General features: G+C 36.1%; 2 protein-coding genes across 3 annotated transcripts in view; both read left to right on the top strand.

Moving 5' to 3' along the window:
- The window catches only part of LOC108737948 (GAS2-like protein pickled eggs), a 202101-nt gene that overhangs the window by 139659 nt on the left and 40522 nt on the right, over positions 1-21920 (top strand). The gene's annotated exons all lie outside the window — the stretch shown is intronic.
- Positions 17136-19592, top strand: LOC112906852. The gene is made up of 2 exons (XM_025981884.1): positions 17136-19106; positions 19154-19592. Exons 1-2 carry the CDS (start codon positions 17304-17306, stop codon positions 19160-19162), a joined length of 1812 nt encoding a protein of 603 aa, XP_025837669.1. The 5' UTR covers positions 17136-17303; the 3' UTR covers positions 19163-19592.

Genomic DNA, 21920 nt, shown 5'->3' with positions numbered 1-21920 from the left:
TTCAGAAACAGTTAAGGATGTAGGGTGTTCTAAGTTTAGGGAACGGTGAAGATTAGCTCAGGATAGGGAAAAGTGGAGGTGCGTGTCCAACCAATCTTAGAACTGATGGTAATGAATCATTTTTAGAGTTTTGTAACCAAAAGGCGAATGAAACTCTTTATATGATTAGTAACGCATTTATCCGTTTATCACAGCTAATTTTGTAAATATTAAGTGACGTACGAATTAGACGTAGTAACACATCATATTAATCAACTAACCTACACATTTCGCATAAGAATTTACACTAAAATATTCATATAATATAATTAAAATGGGGATGAATCAGTTATTTAAAATTTAAATATCATTAGGCTTTCAACTGTTTTTACGTTTAATTGATATGTTCTTTATTTCTAATGTTCGACCAACCAGATCAAATTCAATAAAGTATGACTGTTTTGTTCAAAGGGTTTATTATTACTTACGTTTGTTAAAAACAGATTAGCTATTTCCTAAATATTCAGCTCTCATTGCATTTTGTTATTTCTTAATTTTTTAATTACGGTTTAGATTTGTGTTGACTATTTTTAAATTTTCTAAATTCTTTTGACTCTCTCAATTCTCAAGTACGTGATCCTCTACTATCCATTCTGCTAACATAATTGCGTAATTGACTTAAAAGGACTTAAATACTGTCAGTTGTATAAAAATGGTCAGGCAAGAGCCTTTTCCTTGTTTCGTTAGTAGGATTTTACATGGGTATAATACAAATAGATAATTAAGTATTAAAAGTTTGCTTCCGCGTGGTATTAGAAATTAAATTAAATCGGTTTCTGTTAAATTTACTGTTTTGTCTAATCCCACTGTGCCATTTCAAAAGATTAATTAATACATGTCTCTTGATACGGTTCAATTTACAGTTTCTTAAAATAAAAAACAGAGACAAACAAATAAAATCGGTGTCGGCCTCGAATTACTCAGCTCGTGTCCTTTTAATAACGTTACACTGTTTTATTTGGTCGATCTTCGGAAGAAATTTCGATTTTTCTCCTTGGCGTTTCAATAGACGACCATATAAGGCGAAACGCAATGGTCATTATTATTTGCCAGCCTTCGCAGTTCACCTTGTCCGCACGATTTTATGGTCATAACGTGAACTCCGGTTGTCTCACCTTAACCTACGTGTAACATTTCCAATTTTGATAAATATCTACAATGAGAACTTGCTGAAGTACACCAATGATGTGAAAAACTTTTAACTTTAAAAAGTATTCTATTTTATTTTACTTTATTTTATTTATTTACTTAAATAAAAGTTTATAGTGATTGGGTAGATATAAATTTTGACGTACACGGTCGGCACTCCCGTGTAAAATAGTACAAATACTATTGGAAAACGAAGCAAAGAATCTAGGCACTTAAGGGATGGAAGGTTTATTATTTGTATGTTTAACATAACCTAACCAACACCATCGTATCACCTCCATTTGGGAGGATTTATTAAGGGAGGTTCTTTAGGTTCTTATATGCATAGGTTCCAAATAGTTCGGTGTTTGCTTCTTCATTATAAGGTCGTCAGTCCTAAGACTGGTTGGACACGCATCTCCACTTTTTCCTATCCTACACTAATCTTTGCATTTCCCTAAAACTAGAACATCCCAGATTCTTAACTATTTGTGAACAGTAATCTAATTTAGGTCTATCTCTATCCCTCCTAACTCCTGCTTCTGTCTCTAAAATGTCTCTGAGTAGGCCTTCGTGCTTGAGAAGGTGTCCTACCAACCTATCTCGCCTATTTCTTATCGGCTTCCATAGAGTCCTCTATTCTCCTATTATTTCTAATACCTGTTCATTTCTAAATTTCAGTAACCACAGTATCCTCATGATTCGCTGGTAACACCACATTTCGAACGTAAAAGTGACTTCTTTTTATTGAAGTCGGTGCTTGCAATATTGTTAAAAACCACATAATTTTATGTACGAAAATTCAGAGCAAATCAGCTTAAGGGGTATTTCCGATTATTAAATTTCCCACTCATTCCATTGGTAATATTCAAATAACCTCATAGCGCAAGTTCAAGGTCGAACTCAAGATCGCCATTCTATTTCCCCTTCGAAATAGTATAACTTTTGTCCAAATCTTTTTCCGAAACAATAGGAGCTAATCAAATTGTTTAACTTTTCTTGTAATAATTACTGTTTTTTTCACCCCTATTCGATATCTCTTTTGTACTAACTCACGTATCCGTCCTTTGGGAATACAATTAAGCATACTAGACTATCTGGTTACCTCAACGACAATTGAAAAAAAATAGGACCCTTTCAGCCCTTGTTCCTAATGGCTATATAATTGTTTAGAATCGTAACCCGAATATCCGAATATTTTACTGTAATATATGTACACATTCTGGATGTTTCCATGGAGCACCTACACCTTTAACAAATTTATATGCCTACAGAGAAATTTTACAATATTTTTATATTAATTTACTTAATTAATTAAGTACGTGTACTTTCCTNNNTAATAGTATCCCAATTAATTTTTAATTATATCTACTGTTTCAATTGTCATATAGGTAGTCACAAAACTAACTCGTTTTGTGTCCACGACACCATTCGTTATTTGACTCCACGATATCAGGTTTACCTTTTAGGAATAATTTAACGTTCGTTGTACGCTGCAACTTTCTTGTTTCTTCCCTCGGGCGCATCGCTATTTAATCAATCCACTATAATCGTTTCGTGCCAACCTGTTGTTCTTGTATCACCAAATTATTTATACATTATTTTCTATTTTGTTCTGACCGCGTGCCTTTAAGAAAGACAAATGAAACCTTTTCGTATACCTACAACATATACAAATATACGAGTTCTGTTCAAAAAATATCGCTAATTTTGAATTTCCGCGGGTAATGATCATTCGATTTTCGATTTTTTTGTGGCATTATATTGGTATCTCTCACTTACACCCGACAAGTTCTGCTATGTTGGATGTTCATTTAATTCTTGATAGCTGTTTCGTTTGCACGTGTTTTTGGCTCGTCTTCGATTTTTGCCTATTCCAAACAATGAATCAAAGAACCAAATTTTGTGAGAAAAACAAAATTAAATGCGCGAACGCATTCCGAATATTGACTGTGACAAATGGTGAAGCTACCTTGGACCGAAGCAACGTTTATCGATGGTCCAAAATGTTCTCAGAAGGCCGAGAAAATGTGAACAACAAAGAGAGTGTCGGACGCCCCAGCACGTCAACAACAGACGAAAACATTGATGAAGTGAAGAAAATAGTGTTAGCCAATCGTCGAATCACCATTGGAGAAGTTGCTGAGAACATTTAACATATCGATTGACTCCTGCTATTAGATTTTTACCAATGGTTTGGGAATGAGACGGCTCACCCCCACATTTGCTCCAGAAGATCATAACGAATCATGGGTTTACGGTTATGACGTGGAGACCAAAGCTCAATCATCCCAATGGAAGCTCCAGCACGAGCCAAAACCGAAAAAAGCGCGCCAATTTAGGTCTAATGTGAAGGTATTGCTTACAGTTTTCTTCGATTGCAGAGGTGTGGTACATCATGAGTTCTTTCCACAAAGTAGAACGGTCAATAAGGAATATTACCTGGAAGTTATGCGCAATTTACTCAAAGTAATCCAGCACAAACGCCCGGATTTGTGGAAGAATAAAAATTGGCTTTTGCACCATGACAACGTTTCTGTTCACAAATCGTTGCTTGTGCGCGAATTTTTGGCAAAAAACAATACACTAATAATGCCGCAGCCACCGTATTCCCCAGATCTGGCTCCTTGTGACTTTTTCTTGTTCCCGAAACTGAAGAGACCCATAAAAGGTCGATTGAGGAGATAATAACGGCATCGAAGGAGGAACTGAACAAGATCACAAAAAAGTTTTCTTGAAGTGTTTCGAGGATTGGAAAATACGTTGGTACAAGTGTATAATATCTGGTCGGGATTGCTTTTAAGGGGGCAAAACAGATACTCATGAATAAGTAAATTTAAAAAAAAACCAAAATTCACTATACTTATTGAACAGACTTCGTACATACAGTACTGACGAGTAGGTACAAGTTACTAATTATGGATAACTAGGAAGTTAGATAAGTCAGGATGGAAGAAGTAATAGGGATATAAAGCAGAGGATAGCGCAGGTTTGAGTCGCCAAAAGAAGTTCGCTGAAGTTTTGCCTTGCCTGTATATGTCTTTAGATAATACATATTTATTACGTATCATATCACTCGCTGATGGCTACTTTATCATCCCATTGTACCACGTGCGGTTAATGAGGCATATTCTTTTTAAAAAGACTACTAGCCTTCAATGCCTGCGAGGATTTTGTCGCTCATTTGACGAAACACAGTGGTACAATGGTATAATTTCATTTCGGTATCTTCTGTGAAATTGTATAGGTAGAGTTAGAAGATACCTAAAATCATATTAAACTTCCACTTCCTAAGAGAAATTAAAACGTTCTTTCTATTTTAGGACATTGTAAAATCAAAAATTACTGTGGACAAAACTAATCCATTCTAATTTTATTTAGCTCAATCTGACATACCTTGGTTTTATTGAAATTCTAAAAGTGCTTTTAGGTTTTTACAATATCTGGTAATAGATATATAAATATTTCCCAGATTTTGTGCAGATGAGAAAAACATAATGAAACCCAACAAATACTGAATTTTTTTGATATTTTTTCAATAATGACCCTTTATTTTCTCCAAAGGGGACTAAACCTATGAATAACTTTAAAATTAGGTCTAGACTCTTCATCAAATAGCTGCAGGTACCTCCTTAAACTGTAGGTTCTGGGTTTGTGTAAATTAAGCTGGTTAGATGATGAATAAAAAGTTTAATGATAAATATTCAAACAGAAGGACTACTCCCACTACCGATTTAATATGAAACGTCAGGGCCGATTTTGTTTTCCAGTCCGGCCCTGTCTATCGTAAAACCTTGAAATTTTATTGACGCTCAACACATAAAAATTCGTTATCACATACTAAATTAATTAACTATCAAAACTCTTTGATCACGCTTTACGTTTTGTATCATTTACCAAATACTATTCGTGATTAGTAAAGTATGTAAAAATACCTTTAAAATACTCAAATAAAAAATAAATATTCAATTAGTAGGTACTAACACATGGCAGAGGTCGCCTCTAAATCAAGTAATAGGTAAAACCCACTTGTTATCTGATTCGGTACCACTGTGCGTTACGTCAGTGGTAAAAGAACAATGTTACGCCATCGTAAAATACTTTCCCTATCCGTTGTCTTTTGATTAATTGTCGTCAATTTTTGTCGTCATGCTTCTATAATACGTATACGTTACGTACGTGTGTCTCGAGTACTTGTAGAGATAAATATGTTTAACAAACGCCCTTCTAACGCGGTACCGATCAGTCATGATTTCTCCGTAAGGTCCTCGGCCCAATTGAACATTTACTGCATTCCTGCGGGCGAGTTTTCGTACACCTGACGCTTTGGTGACGCGTGGTGTGTGGCAACAGGCCCACGCGAAACGACTGCTTATGTTAAGGAATATTGCACACTAAGCACAAACGACTGAGAAGGTACTTGGTCATATAGTATCATTGGAAAATTCATAAAATCCGTTCTTGACTGACGCTTCCTAAGTATAAACTATCTATCTGTCAGTTTTAGTCAGTGGTAGAATGAGTAACTTTTACATATCGATTTAAGAAGACTTGTTGTGCCTGGATATTCGATTGTTTTTCTTCGAGTTACGGAGCAAATGTGGTCTCCATACTTTTTTTTTTTTGTTTAGATTATGCTCGAGGAGGGGAAATCTTCAAAAGACACCCCCTGAAAGGGGGTTGTGTCGGATTTTTACCGACTAAAACCCCTCCTCGAGCGGGGAGGTAAATCCTGTGGATTCTTCATCCCCGGGAGAAAAGTGGAAAGCTGGGGATTAAGGATAGGGTTGAGATGGGANTTTTTTTTTTTGTTTAGATTATGCTCGAGGAGGGGAAATCTTCAAAAGACACCCCCTGAAAGGGGGTTGTGTCGGATTTTTACCGACTAAAACCCCTCCTCGAGCGGGGAGGTAAATCCTGTGGATTCTTCATCCCCGGGAGAAAAGTGGAAAGCTGGGGATTAAGGATAGGGTTGAGATGGGAAATGGGTTAAGAGTGTGTGTAGAAGTAGGTGGTCTCCATACCGAAAGCCCATTTATTTTAACGGAATAATATGCAGCCTATGTCCATCTCCATACAAATTACTACCTGAGTCCCAGAACTGTACCCGCCGTAACAGAAAAAAACACCAGCTACTAATGCCGTTGGGTCAGTAGTCCCTCCGGACTACGCTGGACGGTACGGTGCAAGACCCTCTTGAGCCTCTTTTTAGGAATCGTGGGAACGGGTGGATAGTAAATGGGGTGAAAGAGATAAAACGAACGAAATGAAGACGGGATTGAAAGATTATCTCTGGAATGTTACTGGAAGAGCATTTACTTAAATAATACAAGGAAACTACAGTGGACCATGACACAGGTATCCGGAATCAAACCGGTCTCCTCAAGAATTGTAAGGTATAGTCTAACCTAGAGACGTATTTTATAATAATTTTGCCGGGTACCAGATAGCCATTAAATCCTGTTCAAAAAGTTGTTTAAACACTAGACGAAATGAAAACAGAAGGGAATGAAATATTATCTCTGGAATGTTAGTGGAACAGCATTTAGCTAAGTAATCCAAGAAAACCACAGAAAAACTTGGACCATGGCAGACGCACTCGGAATCAAACGGGTCTCCTCCAGAATTCTAAGTAATAGTCTAAGTCAAAGGTACACTTGATAATGATTTTGCCGGGTACCGGATAATCACTACATACCACTCTCACCAACGCCGAAAACCTCATTAAATCCCGTTCAAAAAGTCTTTAAAAACTAACCTAATGAAATTTTATCCGGTACTCGATCGGATCCTAAAAAAATGCCCCAAGTACCGGATCTAAACAGGCAATATAATAATATACAATATATTATGGGCAGCTGTAGTTTACTTTATGATGAGGAAGAAGTGGAAACTTCGTATCCTTTTCAAACTGTAAAACTTTATTGTTTTTAACCAGAAGCAGCTGTATTATTTTGTCGTTGATCTCATACTTTTTTGTATTTTTGTATTAATCTTTTAATATATTTTAATTCACACTGATTTTAAGATACAATAAAGCGAAAACTGCCAAGTGTGTTACACTCTTCACACAATAATTTATTCACGTTTTTGAGAAGGTCGTACTATAAATAACACATCTAAATTAATCTCGATCACTATTATTATGACATCTCGTTTCATAACCAATGATAGCTCTAATAAATATGCATTACGTGTTTCCATTTTGTATTTCGTTTTGATTTGATTAACATCTAACATCATAAAATTTAAGTGCACATTTTAAGAATAAAAAATAAATCGTTTACACAGTCAAGTATGATTTTTTTCTGTACTGATTTTAACAATAAAAATAATAAAAAAAACACATTCTACAAATGACCGCATTTGTTTGGAGCGCGACGCTATACGGGTGCGAAACATGGACGGTGGGCGTGGAGGAATATAAAAGATTAGAAGCGTTCTAAATGTGGTGTTACCGGCGAATTATGTGGATACCGTGGATAGAGAAGGTTAGAAATGAAGAGGTATTAGAAAGAATAGAAGAACAGAGGACTTTATGGAAGTCAATAAAAAATAGACGAGATAGGTTATTGGTAGGACACCTTCTCAGGCATGAAGGTCTAACCAGAGACATATTAGAGGCAGAAACAGTAGTTAAGAGGAGTAGAGGTAGACCTAGATTAGATTACTGTTCGCAAATAGTTAAGGATGTGGGTTGTTCTAGTTTTAGGGAAATGCGAAGATTAAGTCAGGATAGGAAGGAGTGGAGGTGCGTGTCCAACCAGTCTTGAGACTGACGACTTTATGATGATGATGACATTAAATTTAAATGGATTTTTTTAGTCGTATTAATTGAAAGGAACTCTTTTGTTTTTGGTAAGATGAAGAGTAATATTGGCTCATCCTGTATATAAAAATTATCTCTCGATAGTAAATTACTTAGTCTAATAGTAAATGGTACCGCTCATTCTTGATGTGTTTATAATTAGTTCTTTTCTACTTGGAATTTCCGTGAACCTGTCGTTTGCTTTAAATTAGAGTCTAATATTACTAGAAAATCAATTTACTGTTAACCTACCATTTATCTGTAATTTCATCTGACACTTGTTGAATTGACGATCAAGACCGCTCCTAATTAATTGAGCCAGCCACGACTATTTGTAAAGACTATTTGAACGGTCGAAAAATTATGTAAATTGTTAATAATTTTCCGTTTAGACATGAAAAACGACCGCGTTGGTCTAATTTTAAGATCTAACCGCGATAACGAGTATCTCTTTCTTTTTATGGATGTGAAAAATGTGGGGAATTTTTTTTTACATTTACCAGATATTTTACATTACGTATGTTGGTACCATTAAACGTGTAGGTTATGTAGTTCTTGTAATGCATCAAAGGTAGATAATGACTTTCTGCGATGTCATTTTGCAAAGGCGGTGATATATAACAGGATGTGAATAATTGCAAGTGCAATCTTTTACTAGATACTTATACGATAAAACCATCCGTTAGTTTTTGTCATTGACATTACGGTTGGCATTAGTTAAGCGAAATTTGCTTGCCATTAACACTTCTTTTATTTACTTTCAAGTTTACTGTGCGTACCATAGAATTGTGCATTACAAGATATTCATTGTGTGGATTTATGGAAAGATTGGAAGAATGACGATTTGTATATCATCAGCTGACCCACGCTGCACTCATTTGACAATAATACCTATCGAAATTTAGATAAATAAAATAGCCAAAGAATGTCCACTTTCTAATGTATAAAACTTTTTTTTAACACCCTGTATGTAGTAGTATACACGAGCTGTAACGTTAACGGAAATGTTTTAAGTGTACAGTCGACCCAATTTGATAATTGACGGACTAAATGATATGTAAAACGTAACCGAATCGCATTCCCAGCATAAAATGTCACGAGGAGTCCGTGCACCCACTTCCTTATTTTCAAGTCAGGCATGCGACCCCGGTGATGGCCCTGGATGACAATGGCACTTCTGTCAGGCGCCACGTCTACTTCTTATAAAAGAATACCACGTAGCACAGGGCACCTTTTACAACACCTCTTTTCTTTCCGCTTTTATTTTTTTATGCATTGTTGCTCTAGGGTCACGCCATCTATTGTTCTGGTACTAGATCGACTGGACTGTTGCACGGAGTCTCTACCTATTAAAAGGTTGAGTAGGTGTCAGTGCTCCTTTTTCGGTACATGGTCACATTGTAAGGTACCACTGGTACCAATATCAATCTGTCGGGTGTCCCAATGCCGAATTCCAATAAACTAACAGACGGTTCTTAATGTTTCCACGTAGAGCAGTTTTTAAACAATTCCAATCGATGTGATGTCGACGACAGATAATGTCATTGGTAGGATTGGTACCAATATCAATCTGTCGGGTGTCCCAATGCCGAATTCCAATAAACTAACAGACGGTTCTTAATGTTTCCACGTAGAGCAGTTTTTAAACAATTCCAATCGATGTGATGTCGACGACAGATAATGTCATTGGTAGGATTTTTGTTATTTTAATGTCGCGAAATTCTATACGATATGGGCGGTAAAAATATTGCGGTCGTGAAACGATGGAGTAACGGATGACAAAGGTCTTTTCTGGTGTAACAAGAACATGTACAATTTACATAGATATAACAATATTAGGCGTACTTAAAAAAGAGAGAGAAAAAGATTGTTGCGGAAGGCTATGAACAGAGTGCAGATATTACAATATAAAATAGAGATAGAATAATTTATCGAAAACAATTAACTAAAAGCATATTATCAAAGAAATAATTTATCCAATCGTAATTTATATAAATATTAGGAAGAATCAGACAAGGATGCCCACTGTCACTTCTACATTTTAATCTTTACATCCAAGACGCGATCAACACCATTAAAGACAGGATAACTGTAGGGATAGATATATATACAGGGCCACAAAATTACTCTGCTTAGTTTTACAGATGATATAGCAGTATTAGTATCTAGCAAGGAGGAGTTAGAGAGTTAATAGAAGCGCCATTGACAAAACATTGTATGAAAATAAATATAAAAAAGTAAAACAAAAATAGTGGTATGTAAGGGAAGAGAAAATAAAAGCAAATTCGCAAGATCAAAACCAATTTTGCTCATCACAATACTCATCTTATAATTTCTACTTCCTCGTAGACACAAATAATCTTATAATAGATACGCGGGCGACATAACCTAGATATTTAGATCATTGCTTAGCATTCGGGAGAACGCCTGTTCGATTCCGGGTCTATCTGCCTTGATCTAAGTTTTTCTGTGGTTTCCTGTGATCATTTAGGCAAATGCTTGGGCAGTAATATTCCACAGATAATCTTTCATTCTCTTCTGTCTTCATTTCAACCATCTCATCTTTCTCCCCCGAACCACCACCCACCCATTCTCACGATTCCTGAAAGGAAGCCGATCAGTCTTCCGCCCTACGTTTCGGCGTAGTCCGAAGAGATTACCCGCCCACCAGCATTACTGGTTGATGGGAATGAAACACCCAAAAGGTTTTTTTTTATACGCGGGCATGGACGAATTGCGCCTCATATTAGATTATTCTTATATACTTTATGGGGTGAATCTGCCTGTTCGCCGACCTGCTTTAGATCTCGACCACTTTTTTAAATGCCAATAATAATTAAAAAAACCGCCAAACATGGCTAAAGAGTTTATTGAATTAGTTTTCGATCATTTATTCTATGTAAAACTGAGGTGCCTCTATTTAAAACTAATACGTCTCGGTTCAACATTGGCTGTCCAGTCGTGGACCAAGCATGGCAACCAGGCTTGGGCCGAAGTTAAATTCACGCATTTGTCATGCTGGGGTCAATGTTGGTTGCCAATGTTGCGTTAGTATTGTTCACCAAGTCCTGGTTCAGCATTGGCTGTCCAGTCGTGGAACAAGCTTGACAACCAGGCTTGGGCCGAAGTTACATAGCAAGAATTTATCATGCTGGGGTCAATATTGGTTGCCTATTTCGGGCCAGAATTGAAAAATCTTGGTCCAAGCTTGGCCCTGTCGTGAATTCCTACATGGGTGAGATGTTTCCACTTTATATATGTATTCTTTTTCTACCTGTACGACTATACCATGCCCTTTTTGAAGATTAAATTTGTTGGGGCGCAACTAGGCTATGAATTTGGGTTCACTCGGCGGGGAGCAATTTACATATACCGAGATAAGCTACTCACTAAAGATAATAACAACATGCGTGCACGCAATTTCCTGAAAATCATCGCGAACAATAGCAGGGCGACAAAAAAACAGCAGCAACGCACTCGACGACGCAAGAATTAAAGAACAACCTTCAATCGTAACAACAACAGCAACATATACCTTCATATATAAATATGCAATAACGAAAGAGCGGACATGCTGTATTGTTTCGCATTTTTCATTTCTTGAGTGCCTTGGCGGTCGCATATCGTCCCACACGTCTTTTTGTCTCACCGGTGAACTGATTGCGTTCCGATGTTATCGCATCAATTAATCGAATTTGCATTTGATCGAAGGCCGTCAGCATCGAATCGTGTTCAACGGGGACGTAGCTGCCGCTAGATCGGTTCTGGCAGTGATGCAAGCCCCTGAGACAGGAAGGCTCTACGCAAAGATTCGTTAATCGCAATCCACATACATATAATAATAGAACTATAAGAATACAACTGGACAGTCAAATAAGATTTTGTTGTCACCAACTAAAGTATGAATCAAATCTAAAGAGTATTGTCAGAGTAACAAAACGAATATTTGTTAATCAAAATATTTTAGAACCACTGGATATTGAAGTGGCTGATTTTAGATATCTAGGAAGTCAGATAAGTCAGGACGGAAGGAGTAGTAGGGATATAAAGCAGAGGATAGCGCAGGGTCGTGTCGCCTTTAATAAAAAGAAGTCACTTCTATGTTCGCGAACGGTTAATTTAGAAATTCGAAAAATATTGTTAAAGGTGCATGTTTGGAGGGCAGCGCTGTACGGGTGCGAAACATGGACGGTGGGCGAGGCGGAAAAGAAAAGGTTAGAAGCCTTCGAAATGTGGTGTTATAGGCGAATGATGAGGATAACGTGGGTAGAAAAGGTTAGAAATGAAGAGGTATTAGAAAGAATAGGAGAACAGATGACGCTATTGAAGTCAATAAAAAATAGGCGAGATAGGTTGGTAGGACACCTTCTCAGGCATGAAGGTCTAGTCAGAGACATATGTGGGTTGTGCTAGTTTTAGGGAAATGCGAAGATTAGCTCAGGATGGGAAAGAGTGGAGGTACGTGTCCAACCAGTCTTAGGACTGACGACCTTATGATGATGATGATGACGGATATTGTAAATGATATACGACTGTTTGTCTTGAGGACTTTATTTGGGGGTTAGGGGTGGTATGATTAGAAGAAAAACAAACCAGGAACTTTATCGTTAAAAATTGGTATTACCCACACGATAAATCCAATTCTGATTATCGCTGCACCATGGATTCAGTTTAACAAGTCGATATTCTTAAATCGAAAAGGACTTTGTCAAACGTCAACGAACTGATAAAATTAGTGACCTATCAGTACGACGCGCCATCTGCAGTTGCTTATTGAATGCTGTTTAACTGACAGAAGCGTGTAGGTTGGTCTACGGCGTGCTTATGATGCCTAAAGTGCTTGAAACTGAAATCCGCAATCTCACAATTTTCACAGATAACTTAATGTTCTTTTTAGAATACAATTCAGTTGAAATTTGATTTAAATATACATATCATTACTTCATCAATACTGAAATAAAATTAAATGATAATTGCTTGTACCAACACTTATATCCCTTGGGGTGGCGCTCGTCCATCAGGGCGCACAAATAAGGGTTTATTTTATCAAATTGCTTACATAGGACTTCCACATGCATTCATCTGTTGTCATATCATCAAAGGACGCAGATTATGGTTTCCGTCAACTTTTCTGAATCTCATTCCTCTGAAAGGTTTATTGATATGCCTTAATAGAATTAGTGAAGTTGAAGCTTAAACCCGCTTAATATATTAGATAATTTCTTTAATTGATTGCATTAAAAATAATTTTGTGAAGTATTTTATATTGCAATGTTCTTCAAATAAAATCATAAATTTGTAGAAATAATTTCCAGAAATCTAAAAGTCCTATGATCTATTGTATAGTAGTATCTGCAATATTTTTTTATAATATCTTTTTAAATATGCTATGTTTATTTTGCTGGCAGTCTTCCGTTATCTGTAACGACCTCGGCTGAAATCATGAATAGAGCAAAACTTCCTGAAATTGTCATAAACAATTTGTGTAATCCGCAACATTTCGTAAGAAGTCTCATGACAAACTATAATAGGTATTATGTAACGATGCACACTTTATTAAGAAATAAAGCAATTCCCATTGTCTTCCTTAATAATGATAATAACTACAGCAATAATTAAGTAACACGTCCTGTAGCTGTCGGAGAAAATCAAATATCGATACTCAATCGTGCATTACAACTTGGTATTAATTGGAATCCACGTTGCCAGATGTGGATTTTATTCTTTTAATGACCGCAGCTAATAGAACTGAGCTTGTATTTGATTCTGAGTCCACTTGTTCCGATCCAAGTTCTTCGCTGATCATTTTGGAACATTTAGGTAAACGCTGAAGCACTGAAATCCACAGATAATAATCATTCACGGCTCTTCTGTATTCATTTCAAAATCGATAAAGTTTCATTTTTTTTACATCCCCTACCCTATTTAAAGTTAGGTTTCTGAATATCGGTATTTCCCTGGATTGGTAACTACATTGTATTCCATTACTTCAACCTCAGTTGGGATACAGTGGTATGTTATTTATGATACGAAAATTTCAGTTATTCTGTTATCAAATAACGTAAATTTTATTTATCTACTTAAAAACTGCACAAATGAGAAAGTGTTAGAAGGGATAAGAGAACAGATGTCATTATGGAAGTCGATAAAAAATAGGCGAGATAGGTTGGTAGGAGACCTTTTCAGGCACGAAGGGCTAATTATATAGACATATTAGAAGTAGAAACAAGAGTAAAGAGGACTAGAGGTAGACCTAGATTATATTACCATTCACAAATAGTTAAGGATATGGGATGTTCTAGTTTTAGGACCGAGCGGCATGGCCTAGAGGTCTAGACCATTGCTTAGCATTCGGAAGGACGCCGGTTGGATTCCGGGTCCGTCTGCCTTGGTCCAAGTTTTTCTGTGGTTTCCTTGGATCACTTAGGCAAATGCTGAGGCAGTAATATTCCACAGATAATCTTTCACTCTATTCTGTCTTCATTTCGTCCGTCGCATCTTTCTCACCCGAACCACCACCCACCCATTCCCACGATTCCTGAAAGCAGACTGAAGAGGGCCTTCCGCCCCTACCTTCCGGCATAGTCCGGAGGGACTGCCCGCCCACTAGCATTAGTGGCTGGTGGGAATGAAACACCCATGTTTTTTTTTCTAGTTCTAGGGAAATGCGAAGATTAGCTCAGAATAGGAAAAAGTGAAGATGCGTGTCGAACCAGTCCTACAATTGATGACCTTATAATGATGATGATGAAAATTTTACTAAGTTTCTAACATAGTTTCTAGATCGATATTGACTTAGATCACTCTCATTTTCAACGAAATTACACAAATTGTGACTATTTATCGCACCCTAAGCTAGGAATTCAATTGTTTACTTCCTTGTCTTTGTGACGGTTTGTCAATGTTTTCACAAACAGCAAATGAAATTACATAGTTAATTTGTAATTACTCGATGAAATCTGACAACATCGTTCTTCACAATCTTACAACACTACGGGACAATTACACGACTAATACTAAAGGAATGGCGCATTGTACGCAATAAAGAGACGTCTTTCGCAAAATTTTTTTTTTTGGGTAGATTTTCGAAATCTTTCCAAAAGAGTCCTGTTACGGAGCTTGGCTCGCTTGGCGAAGGAAAAGTAAAAAAACTTATATACCTATCTTTCGCCGGTGTACTGCTGTACCACATATATTGTTCGGTAAGAACAATTAAACAACTCGAAGGACCAGCGTATGTCCGATTAATAAGATGCGTATCATTAAAATACGTTTATTAACCCTATACATACACACTTAAACTTAAGATTACAAAAATGAATTGAATTTTGAAGCGATTGCTTTGATGGATGTGCTAATACTGTCTTTTCTGAACTGTTCTGTCCTTTTTTTATCTCAACCTATTTCTCCCACTTGTGTTATTTCTGTTTATGGAATTTTTCCCGGGTCACTACTCCCAACGACACTAGTCACGTACACCAAAAGGTTCGTAGCTGGATGGTACACAATGGTGTTATAATTTAGGGAAAAACCAAATTTCAAGAATACAAGGCAGATGCACTGCGAATGCAACGAAGGCGGCAATTAGAAGGATTCGGGGAAGCCCGCAGGTATAATGTCTTAACAAGTCCTTTTAGGTCACAGTGGAAGCTGAGTTTGTAGCGGGTGTGACAGTGTCTGTATGTTACTCGATCTTGTGTGTTGTGATTGCTGCTGATGGCTGCTTTGATCGATTCATTAACCATGTAATTACTGACGATTTGTACACAACCGTTTATACCTGGTTTAAGTATGTGAGTATGAGTGAATACGACGAGATGGGGATACTGTTTTTCCACGAGTTAGTTGTCAATACAAGCGCTTGATGTTTGTGCATAATTTAAAAGATTGAAATCAGAGCTGCCTCCTGACCACTCATTGGTAGGGATGTATCCTGAAACATTGTCTTCCAACTATTATTTATTGAATTTTGGTTTTTGAGCAAAAACCTTATGTTACTGGAAAATCTAACGTATATTCTTCAAATTCAGAAATAATAACCACCCCATTAGCACTCGTAGCCTGCTCACAAAGCAAAGTTCAGTAACGATATTTTTAGAACAAAGTTCTTGAATTCATCCCTCATTAATGAATGATTGAGCATCAATCCTGATCTCAATTCATTCACAAATATGCAGATAAATGATTCAGTTTCTTATCCATCTATTACACGACTGAACAAACTCTCTTCCTATAGATGAAAGAGGTAGATAAGAATAAATCGTCTATATGTAGAACAAAACCGTACGACAATTGTAATAAGTAATTATCGTATAAATAACGTTTAATAAGGTCGTTTGAACACCAAGTCCCGCGCGGCTAAATGATTAAACGTGTACGTGTTCTTAAAGTAGATACCCAGGTACATATTGCACGGTAGGTTTGTATTTATCTGTGAACTAGCTGTTCTCATCTTCCAGCTACAGTTCCTCATTGTTTGCAAATGGCAGATTTTATCTCAATTTATAAAATAGTAAATTGTTAATTCATGTCCCGCGCGCAGAATGATCACGAACGGTAACGCTGCTGTACACCACGTTGTGGTGATTGGAGAAAGTGGACGATTTAAAAAAAAAAAAGACAGTCAATCAATGCTTATTGGTAAGGTAAGGGCGAATATGAAGCAAATCCGATCTTGATTGAAATTCTACAGTTGATATAAAACAAAAACTAGTCAAGCATCTTAAAAAGTTGCCCATATGCGCAACTATTTCACACACAGAGCAACAAACTTGACTTACCCCGCAATGTGATAGTAATTTCGCCAGAGAGATCAACTTGTAAATGGTCTATTGGTTAGAACGTAGGTCTACCACGTTAGAGCGCGCGGGTTCAAATCTTACAATGTGACTAATTTTTTTTAGTGTTTTTTTTATATACATATATATAATCATGTTTGGGTTACAACCTAAGAACAATAACTTACACAATATAGACCTACCTAATATTGCAAAATAAAAGGAAATACTGCAGAGAAAATAAAAGAGGAGGTTGGGCAGATTATTTATACAAAATTACAAATAAAACCTAAAATAATATCTGCAAATAAATTAGAAAAACATAATAGGCAGATTATTTTCATTAAACTGCAAGACTGGGAAAACAAAAAACAAATTTTACATGCAAAAAGTAAACTAAAAGGAACAAATATATATATAGACAGTGAACTAACGGAAAATGAGAAAAATATACAACAAAGCATAAAGCAGATAGCGTCCGAAGAGAGACAGAAAGGAAAAGTTGTTAAAATAGGTTACAAGAAACTAAAAGTAGATGAGAGATTGATGGTATGGAACGAAATGGAAGGAAAACTTACGCCAAAAAACTAAAACATAAAATAGACAATAAGTATCAGATTACCAACAAAAATGCGCTCAACTTAGATAATAGGGGATTATTAGGAACAATAGCGGGTAATATTGCTAGACAATTAAGAGACAACTTAGATAATAAAGTCGACAAAAGAATATACAAAGAAAATAACAAAGCAAAATGTTTAAAAATAACCTTTTGGAATGTTGCGGGTATTAGGAATTTAGAGGAAGAATGGGAAAAACTACTGGAGTATGACGTAATAAATTTAACAGAGACTTGGGCGGACGAAAAAGACAGAGAATTAATAGAAAATAAATTGATAAATTACAATATTTTACTGGTTGAAGCAAGAAGGGAAGGGAAAAGGGGAAGGCTAAAAGGAGGAATGGTCACGGCATTTAGCAAATCCCTAAATGTAAAGTCTACAATAATAGAAAAGTTAAATGAGGAACTAATCAAACTAGATTTAAACACAGACAAAGGAAAACTTATGATCTTAAGCGTATACATGAGAGATAGAAGGAGTGAAAACTATGAAAAAGTAGGAAAAATATTAGAAGATATCAAGGAAGGATACATAATAATGGGAGGAGATTTTAACGCAAGAACAGCAAATAAAGGTGGAAGAGAGAGTGAAATGATGACAGAAGAATATAGGCTATCGAAAGATAAGGTTTTAAATAAAGAAGGAGAGGTACTACTGAATTGGGTTTCAGATAATGGAATGTACATCCTAAATGGAAACGTAAGAGGCGATGAACAAGGGGAATTAACCTACATAGGAACTAAAGGAAGGTCAGTAATAGATTACGTAATTACTAATAGGAAAACTGAAGAAGATCTGATAGAGAGAATGCAGGTAGTGGATAACAATGAGTCAGACCATCAAAGATTAGACTTGCAATTAAATATTTTAACGAAAAAGGTACATGAAAAAGGATCTAAATACAAAACAATAATCTACGAAGGATGGTCGGAGGAGGATATTTTAAATTACAACAATAAGTTAAAAGAATTAGGAAGACCAGAAAATTGGAACGGACTCAGAGAAAAGCTAAAAGCAGCGGTATGTATAAAGAAAATAAGGATTAATACAAGTATCCAGAAAAAGAAATGGTGGGATCAAGAATGTCACGCAGCAAAACTAGAGTTAAAGAAGACAAGGAAAAAATATATAGAAACAGGTGAACTGAAAACAGATTACTGTGAATGTAAAAAGAAATACAAAAAAATAATTGAGGATAAGAAACGACTGACATTGGAGAAAGACTGGTCAGAAGCAAGAAAGGACAAAACGGGAAAGAAGTTCTGGGAGTTAATAAACAAACAAAGAACAAAAAAAGAAGAGATAAGTAAAAAAATACATATGGTTGAATGGACTGAGCACTTTGCTAAACAAATGGGAGGAAAAGTAGTAGAAGAAACAAGACAGCTGGGTAAAGAAGAGAAAATAGAAAAAAATGAAGATCACGAAATAACGCAAGAGGAAGTAGAACAAGTAATAAAGAAGCTGAAAAAGAAAAAGGCGGCTGGAGAAGATAAAATCACAAATGAAGCCTGGATATATGGTGGAAAGGAATTACAAGAGAACTTGCAAGGAATACTAAATAAAATATGGAATGGAGATGAAGATCTGCCTGAGGAATGGAAAATGGGAATAATAAAACCAATTTTCAAGAAAGGAGATAGACATAAACCGGAAAACTACAGAGGAATAACTCTTATGAACACAGGATATAAAATTTACGCGGAAATACTTAGGAAAAGATTAGAAAAGGAATTGGAAGACAAAAAAGCATTAGGAGAGACGCAGATGGGATATAGGAAAAATAAAGGAACTATTGACGCAATATACATAGTTAAAACGGCCATCGAAGAAGAAATAAAGAAAGAAAAAGGTGAAATTTTCCTCTTCTTTGCAGACATGAAAGGAGCTTTCGATAAGCTTAAAAGAGATACGATATGGAAGACCTTAGAAGAGCTAAATATAGAAAACAAATTAAAAGAGAGGATAAGAGAAATTTATGAGGAAACTTACTTTAAGATAGAAGTTAATGGGGAAAAATCAAAGATTATATCAATGAGAGAAGGCATAAGACAGGGGTGTCCACTGAGCACAGTACTTTTTAATGCAACATTTGCAAACTTAGAGAAGAAAATGAGCACAGCGCAAGAAGGAGGTATAGTAATCGGTAGAAAAAAAATTTGGTCAGTGTCATATGCAGATGACATAGTTTTATTAGCGAATAATGAAAGAGGAATGAGGGAAATGTTAACAAAATTCAACAAATACATAAAGGAAAGAGGGTTGGAATTAAATACAGACAAATCAAAAATTTTAAGAGGGAAGAAGGCAGGAGGAAGAAAGAAAAAGGTCGAATTCCAATGGAACGGAAAAACAATCGAAGAGGTTACAGAATTTAATTACTTAGGCTTCATATTACAGAGGAATAATGGAGTAGACAAGCACATTAAAAATCTGAAAAAGAAGGCATTAAGTGTAATGGGAAAAGTATGGGGAATAGGAGAAAGAAACTTAAGAGATTGCTGGAAAAAGAGAATGTTTCTTTTCGAGACACTAGTAGAAAGTATAATAATGTATGGGGCAGAAATCTGGGGATGGGAAGAGAGAAAAGAAATCGAAAGTATTCAGGACAGATATATTAAATGGACACTAAAGCTAGATAAGAGTACTCCGAGATACCTTCTTCAGGAAGAAACTAAATATGAAAAACTGACCATAAAATATTCAAAAAGGGCCTTAAAGTACGAAGAAAAAATATTAAATTCCGAAGGCAACGCAATACTAAAAGAATGTGTAAAAGTTAAGGACAAAATTGCGCTCTTGCAAAAGGAAGAAAAGAAAACCACAAGGGAAAGATGGAAAAAAGAAAGAAAGAATTTTTTAATGGAGAGAGGATGGTCAATCAAACATTATATATGGAAGCTGGAAAATGAGAGAAATGTATGGAAGGAACTAGAAAACTTAACTAAAGATATTGACAAACAAAGAAGGAGAGAGAAAATGAGAAACATGAAATTCGCTCAAGAGTACAAGATATTATGGAAAGAAGGAGAAGAAAAACCTCATTATTTGAAAGATGAAGGAGTAAAGAGAAAAAACCACCTACAATTAACTGCAAGATTCAGATTGGGAAGCGAAAATAGAGCGTCAAGGTATTGGGAGGAAGAAGAAAAGAAATTATGCAGATTATGTAAAAAGGAGCCAGAGACGCTTGAACATATTTTTGAGCGATGTGGGGAAACGGGAAGTTCTGCAAAAAGCTGGAAAGCTCAACTGGAAGGAGTGAACAACATGAAAAGGATGAGAGAAATCTTATGGAAGAGAAAAATAGCAGGAGAAGAAAAATAATAAAAATTGTACTTGGTATATATAAAACATATTTTTGCACCTTGTATATATAAAACATAATGTTTTTAATAAAGCTATCTATCTATCTAATATTCAATTTTTATTAACAATTCGTTTGAGCGCCTTGTTAATTTTTTCTTTTTTGAATCATAATTTACGTCACCCGCATTATGAAGATCAGGTACAATCCTGTGGGTAAAAGCTCTTATTGAATTACATACATAATTAAGTGGTATGTTAATCATCTTTGCCTTTAATTGAACGAGATTTAATGAAATTAATGTTTCACTAAGTGAAGTCGCTATTTCTCCAACCAATTATTTCATCAAAGGAATGTTTCATGTGTATCATATCGTTATACCTACATATTTATGTAGGAACGTATGAATACCAAATGAAACATAAGATATAGGTGTACATATAGGTACTTGTATGTAAATGTGTAAGGGAGTTAGTTATGTATAAAGGCGAGGAAGGATATTTCAGAAAGGCGATCGGACGTGAACATTTTAAGATAAAATTGCGCTAATGACGGACCGACGTGTAGAGAGAAACCGTTCGATTTCATATTAATTAGCGCGTCTCGTCGGCGCGTTGGTAGTTATGCAACAACCGCAATTGCTAATTAATTCACTTATATTCATTCATGCCTTTGCATGTATTACTAAGTGATCTAACGAATGGTTATAAATTCGGCGTTACGAGATGAACAACAAAAGAAGAACGCGTCATCATCATAAGGTCGTTAGTCCGTAGACACGCACCTCCACTCCTTCCTATCTTCGCACTTCCTCAAAATTAAAACAACCCTCATCCTTAACAATTCACAAACAATAATCTAATTTAAGTCTACCTCTACTCCTCTTAACTCATGTTTCCGCCTCTAATATGCTTCTGACTAGACCTTCATGGACTTCCTTAGAATCATTTGCCTATAACACCACATTTCGAACGCTTCTAACCTTTTTTTTTCCGCCGCGCCCACCGTCCATGTTTCGCACCCGTACAATACATACACCTTTAACAATCTTTTTCGAATTTCTATATTAACCGTTCGCCAGCATAGAGGTGACTTCTTTTTATTGAAGGCGACTCGACCCTGCGCTAATTTCTGATTTATATCCCTACTACTCCTTCCGTCCTGACTTATCTGACTTCCTAGATACCCAAAATCACCTGCTCCTTCTAATTTTTCGTCTCCTATCTTTATATTCGCTG

Source organism: Agrilus planipennis, unplaced genomic scaffold (assembly GCF_000699045.2).
Source record: "Agrilus planipennis isolate EAB-ADULT unplaced genomic scaffold, Apla_2.0 scaffold120, whole genome shotgun sequence".
In the NCBI taxonomy this organism is placed as follows: domain Eukaryota; kingdom Metazoa; phylum Arthropoda; class Insecta; order Coleoptera; family Buprestidae; genus Agrilus; species Agrilus planipennis.
This window is presented reverse-complemented; position numbering and strand designations above follow the sequence as displayed.